This window comes from Trachymyrmex septentrionalis, unplaced genomic scaffold (assembly GCF_001594115.1).
Source record: "Trachymyrmex septentrionalis isolate Tsep2-gDNA-1 unplaced genomic scaffold, Tsep1.0 scaffold44, whole genome shotgun sequence".
NCBI lineage: Eukaryota > Metazoa > Arthropoda > Insecta > Hymenoptera > Formicidae > Trachymyrmex > Trachymyrmex septentrionalis.
In genome coordinates, this window is record NW_017305611.1 from 852,367 (window position 1) to 858,671 (window position 6,305).

At 33.6% G+C, this 6,305-nt stretch overlaps 1 protein-coding gene across 4 annotated transcripts in view; it reads right to left on the reverse strand.

Annotated features, from left to right (window-relative positions):
• LOC108751471 (beta-1,4-N-acetylgalactosaminyltransferase bre-4-like) overlaps positions 1-6,305 on the reverse strand; it is a 133,335-nt gene that overhangs the window by 13,524 nt on the left and 113,506 nt on the right. For all 4 annotated transcript variants that reach the window (XM_018491699.1, XM_018491698.1, XM_018491696.1 and 1 more), the window contains 2 exons: positions 1,779-2,038; positions 655-891 (listed from right to left, as the gene is read on the reverse strand). In XM_018491699.1, the coding sequence (XP_018347201.1) occupies positions 655-891; positions 1,779-2,038 (497 nt within the window). The remainder of the gene's footprint in view (positions 1-654; positions 892-1,778; positions 2,039-6,305) is intronic.

The following is a 6,305-nucleotide window of genomic DNA, read 5'->3' on the forward strand; positions in this document are numbered from 1 at the left end:
GAATATTTTATTGAACAAGTTGATGTAAGAATAAATTGCAGAACATTCATAAATTCATGTGAAATTTTGGTTTTTTCCGACATTAAAGACTATGTATTTTTTAAATTATCTATTGCAAGATCCAAAGGAATGTTCGTGAATATAGAAATGACGTCAAGTAAAATTAAAATAGAGTTTTTCAATCCTTGTTCCATTTACGATCTGTAAAACTTCAAAGCTATTATGTGCTTGTCTATCTTTTCAATACTCGACTCAATGATAGAATGGAAAACTGAAGCTATGGGATATAATGCAGTATTGATCGATGACACAACGATTCTGAATGGGATATTTTCTTTATGACTCTTTGGGAGACTGTAGACTCTAAGTAAAATAGAGTCTCTTAAGTGATTACATTAAAAAAAAAGTCGAGTTCACACCGAAAAGAAATGTAAGGAATTTGATTAATCATCAATGTGTAAAGATATTATTTTCTTATCTATTAAAATCAATTCCGACCGCAAAGGGATCAAAATGTTCTCAAAACTTTCGCAACGAGCACACTGAAAACTGCGGTTAGGCTGAAACTTGTCGTGCATGAAAACGTCTCTATGAGGGACGAAGAAATGGACGTGCAACCAGTCAATAACTGTGATGCTCACGAGTTTCACTCACCTTCCTGTTCAACCACGAAAATCTGATAGTCGATCTGCTGGCGCAGCAGGACTGGATGCAGATTGTAGAGGAGAGTCTGCAGATGCTGCGGTCGATCGCGAAATGGAATGATTATTGCGACGCGATGCCTAGCGACGCAGTCTGCGGGCCGACCTATGCCGCCTGCTTTCACCTCCACCAATGACTTCTCCATCTCGGACAACGATGGTGGTGATTTACTGACGATCACCGGTCCAACTGGAAACAGAAGATATAGAGGATTGAAGAAGAACGAGAAGCGCGAAGAGAAAAAATATACATACTTCAAATAAACATAAAACATTAGACTGCATATGAAACATCTGATATAGAATTAAGTGATATAAGAAGATCTTACCGGTTTGTACTCGATTAATGTAAATGATACTTTGTTAGAAATTTATATACATCCAGTTTTGTAATTTATTGCGAAAAATACCAAGCCTTAAATAATGAAGAATTAGTAGACAGTCGTCATGGAATGCAGGGAGGTTCTGATTGAGGAGATTTTGATAATATTTTTCGCAATAAACTATTTAGGTTTTTAAATGCTTATTAGCATCAATAACATTATATTGCTCAATTGCGATATTACTATCTATCCCAGTTTCAATTTAAGATTGCGTTTCAAAATCGAAAATTATTTCGGCGCGAAATTTGCTAAGCTGGATATCTACCTACTTGTATACATATTTCACTTTTGTTTGACGAATTCAATCCATAATATCCGTTACCTTTGCAATCAAAATGAAACGTTATAATTTTTAATATGCATATATATGAATATATGTAAATATATTGAACGATTGCTAATCTATATCTATATTTTTAATATTTGCATATTAATCTGTTTATCATCATATTTCATTTCCGAGTTCAAGCGCAGTAAATTGAAATCGTAAAAGAGAGCTTCTCAAAACGATTTCACGATACATAAGTTTTAAATGAGGTGTTTGGTCTGATAAATAATGGCACTTCGCACGAAAGTGGTTGATTTATCAATACATTTTTATAAGTGTGGTGATATAACTTATATCATAGGTTTTTGAGTAAAAATCTCTCTCGACTGATTACAGATTAATATCTCTGTCAATTATTTCACTTACCCAAATTCGGTGGGATGAGGGGACACCGTGGTATCGTCGCGTTACTGGTCGCGTTCGCCATCGGAAGCTCTCGTGTGGTTCCAACCAGGTTTCTAACCGGCATCGGCTCGGATTTAGATGAATTCGAGAGGCCCTTGGCCAGTATTGAGAGTATCGTCGTCGAAGATACATTGCCACCCGCGGCTAAACTTGGTACAACGGTTGCTTGACCATATATGATCAAGCCACGCGGGTGGGTTCTATACGAGCGATCCGCGTATCTATAATACAAAACAAAAATATATAAAATATGAGGATGCGTGTAAATATATTAAAAATTAGATTTGAAAAATTTGCGCGACAAAAATAAGATATTTGATCTGATCGATAATGGCATTTCGCACGAAAGTGATTGATTATCAATGCATTTTTATAAGTATAGTAAAATAAGTAGGATGATATGATTTATATATTGTTAAAAAATTATTATTATAAAATTTAAATCTCTGGCGCGCTGAAGAGCAGGAAGATGGCGATTGACACACGCGAACAGTGCGCTAATATTCACGAGCACTTCTGCCTTCTGTGTGTGTGTGTGAGATGCTCTCGTCGCATGTATATTATTTTTGGCGTTCTTCTTTGATTCTGCTTGATTCTTTCGTGGAGCGGCCGCTCGGGTCTCTCTTTCAGAAAGAAGTTTTTGCGATTAATTCAATTAATTTATTTGTACTTCCATCACACGTTATTCTCAGCAAGTGCTATTACTGTTCCTTAAAAACTATAAATGTGCTTGTTCATTGATTGAGTCTATCTTTCATAAATGAGTTGCAAACAACCGTTTCGACTTTATACTTGAGCCTTACTGCTTTCATTCACAATACATGATATTTAATATTTGAATTCATATGGCATAAAACCGTTTCTTTGGTTTCTTATTCTTTTAGATTTTTTTTATTAAAAACAACCCATTCTTACTTGCCTGATTTAAAGGTAATACATGCTGTAGAAGGACGTCATCTTTTCCTTTTCGTCATATTCCGTAGGAAACGAACTTGAAGAAAGCTTAAATATAGAGCACTTGGATGCAAGGCAGATAATTTATTACGTTAAACACTAAAGAAAGATTATAAGATATTGCAAAGGTTATCAAAATAGTGAGTATACTTAATTTCAATCTTATTATTTGTATGCTTGGTTTTCCCAATGCGTTGATTTTGCGTTCCCTTTTTTCTTACGAATTTATTATGTTCTTGTTATAAATACTACTTAATTATAAGTTTAATGTTCCTATTTTACGTTTCAAGAATTTGATTGTATCAACTCGTTTCATTAGTATTATTACAAAGAATTATTTATGTAAGTTAATTTAATAATTTCGAAAACGAAATATCCTTGATCTTAAATCAATAATTTAACCAATCCTTTATTTTATCGGATCATTAATTAAACAAAAATAAAACCATATGTTTTATTAATATTCAAAGTAATGATTATGATTTGTTGCGTATGCTCTTTAAAAACTGTAACTTTATATTGTATTTAGCTTATCTTCTACGAATTTGTTTTCCGACTTAAATGGCTGACTCATCGCTTCACTAGATTTCTTTCGTCCAATATTTTTGACTTATTCAACCAACAAAAAATATAACTTTATGTAACACATATCATAGATTTATTTTCTTTCGGGTGCCTTTTGCGTCACATATAATCTGATAGTAAATGTAAATCTATATTAATGTTAAATATGGATCGATTTACATCAACGATTTCAATGTTAATGTTGAGTCCGTGAGTAAGTATATCGTTTCCCGCATAACACACATCCGAGAGCCAATTATTATCTATTGATTGCACACCGTGGTAGCTACACACAGCTATTACAAGGCTGACTGTACAACGCCTCTGTAATTCAGAGAGAGCGATGTCCAGCGATTAGAAGATCGATCGACTGTCTAATCGCGACAGAAATTTGTGCTTCGAACAGAACTTCCAACTCAATCGAGTACAGTATATTTATTTACATTCTAACTGCTTCCAAAACAAATTACATTAATTTCCGATGAGATTATAAAATATACGGAATGCTTTTTAGAACTTCAAAAAGAATTTCCTGTTGAAAACAATCCTTCAGTTATCTCTAATTTTATTATTTAAAAACAATAAATAAAGAATATTTCATTTATACAAAATAATAACGTATAAACAAATTAAATTTGATGTATAAATGAAAAAAATCACACGCTTTTTCACTGTTCAAGTTATAATTAAATACTGCTACAATAAAAAATCAGTAAAAAAAACTTCAATTTAAACTATATATTAATTATAACGTATTTTATTTTAAATTTTTCTGAAAATTAAAATGATTTTATTTTAATTTTCTGAAAAAAAAAAACAAATATTTCTACTTATTAACAAAAGTTAATTGAAAGATACATAATTTATAATTACAAAATTTTTTAAATCCTGAACCAATTGCGCAAAATATGAATTAAATCTTTGATTAAAATAAAGTAAAAATTTATAAGGATAAAAATAGATTTGTTTAGTTAAAAATATTCAGTCAAATATCTGTAAACGCAGTTAAAATGATCTGACACAACTAGAATTCAATAAAGTTAATGCCATTAAAGCTGTATTAAATCGTGGAAAGTCAGAAAGACGACGATACATCCTGTGTAACGACTCGCTCGTAGAATCCCTGAGAATTAAACCGGATGCCGACCTATCCGGCGGCGTTTCCTTTGCTCATCTCGTAAAAATTTCCCGACCTCTCTACCTCGGTGTAGAGACTTCACAGGAAATTTGATGCGACGGCACGGCCTCGAACTTTAAAAGCGATTTTCTCAAGCCGCGAGCGTTTACTGCACCTTTGCATCAGTTTTTTCTTTAATTCTGGATCTGGGACGAGATTATGTATCTTCTAACACAATTGCGACAGCAATCTACTTGAGTTCCACATATATGTATATTCGAGATACTTAAAAAAATAAAATTTGAAATTTAGCATTCTTGTAAAATTGTAGTTATATAAAATTATAAAATTATAAATTGAAAAAGAGAGCCATTCGAAAGTATTAGAGATTTTAAAGACAAATTTTATTAATTTTATGCTTGAAGAAAATCAATATTGTGTAATCATAATTTCATTATATTTGAAGAAATAAAATCATATTAATTCTATTTAAGATTAGTTACAAAAGTAATAAAAAATATTCGAATTACGATACATTACTTTTTCCAATTTATTATTCCGTGAAAGAAGATTTTTCATTACTCATAGTTTATTATTACGTTTTGAGAAGGTAGACTAATTTTTTCAACAAACTGCCTCAATTTTTTTACGACAAACCTTAAAATCGAAAATCGAATGAGTACCTCGACGTGAAACATGATAAGTTTCCCGGATCCATTACTGCTTTTGCAGTTCTAATTCACTTAAAGTTTACGACAGACCGAAGGACGCGACAAGAAATTACGACGGACTTGATCCACGCAAGGCGACCTCTCCTCTGTTGGCTCCTGATGCGCTTCGCTCATTCCTCTCTCGTCTCGCAACGAGAGCGTCAGCGAATTTCCCGAGTTTACGAGCCAGTCCGCTTGCAGTTGCAATTTCCGGGACTGCCGCCGGCCACCGCTGCGACTGCAATCCGCAATCTAACATCCTTCCCTTCCTCTTTCAAGCACATGCAACGGATAGGTCGCTACGTGCAAAATCATGAGGCAACACGCAGCCGGTATTCCTAGTGTCTGTGACAAAGGCCCGCGATAAGCTAAATAGGGAATCAAGGGCGCGGCACCGTGGGTTTTAGTATATTAAAGCTCGGGATGACTATTCACCGCAGCTTCATATATGGCGTCATAGTCATGAAAGGAAACTTATGTGCGAAGCTAAATTTTATTTTCGCAGTAAACTCTGAATGCATTTGAAAATTTACAAATGCCGGAATTTTCAAAAGGTATAAGAAAACTACTTAATAAGAGGTAAAAGGTATATCACATTAGAGAGCGAGTGTAGACAGCGCACTGGTCTGCTCTATACTCTATTCTAGAGATATCTCGGATTCGATACCCGGTAAAACCAAAATATTTTCACTTGTTCTCCTCTCGGAAGGAAGCGACAACTCACTGAGAATATCCTGGTCAAGAACACTTCTGTAAACATAAACTTCGTCGTTCGGAATCAAAAAAACTATAGGTCTCATATGAACTGTGTATCTACAACCAGCGTGCGCACCACAGTCATATGAGAGAAGTTATCACGCTCGGACAATAAGATTAAAGAAGAAGAAAAAGAAAAGGTATATTACGGATTAAACATATATATAGGGTAGGATCAAGTATTATGAGCACTGCATGTATAATAATATGAGCACCCTTTATATTTCTGTAACGATTGGTACTACTAGTAGTGCCAATTGTAAAAAGATTGTTGTAAAAAGATGCATCTGTCTTCGCGGCATTCCAATATGCTGCGAAATTTTATCTAAATTCATGTATTGTACTTCGGATATTTATTATATTAAATAAGTAGATACGTTATTTTTT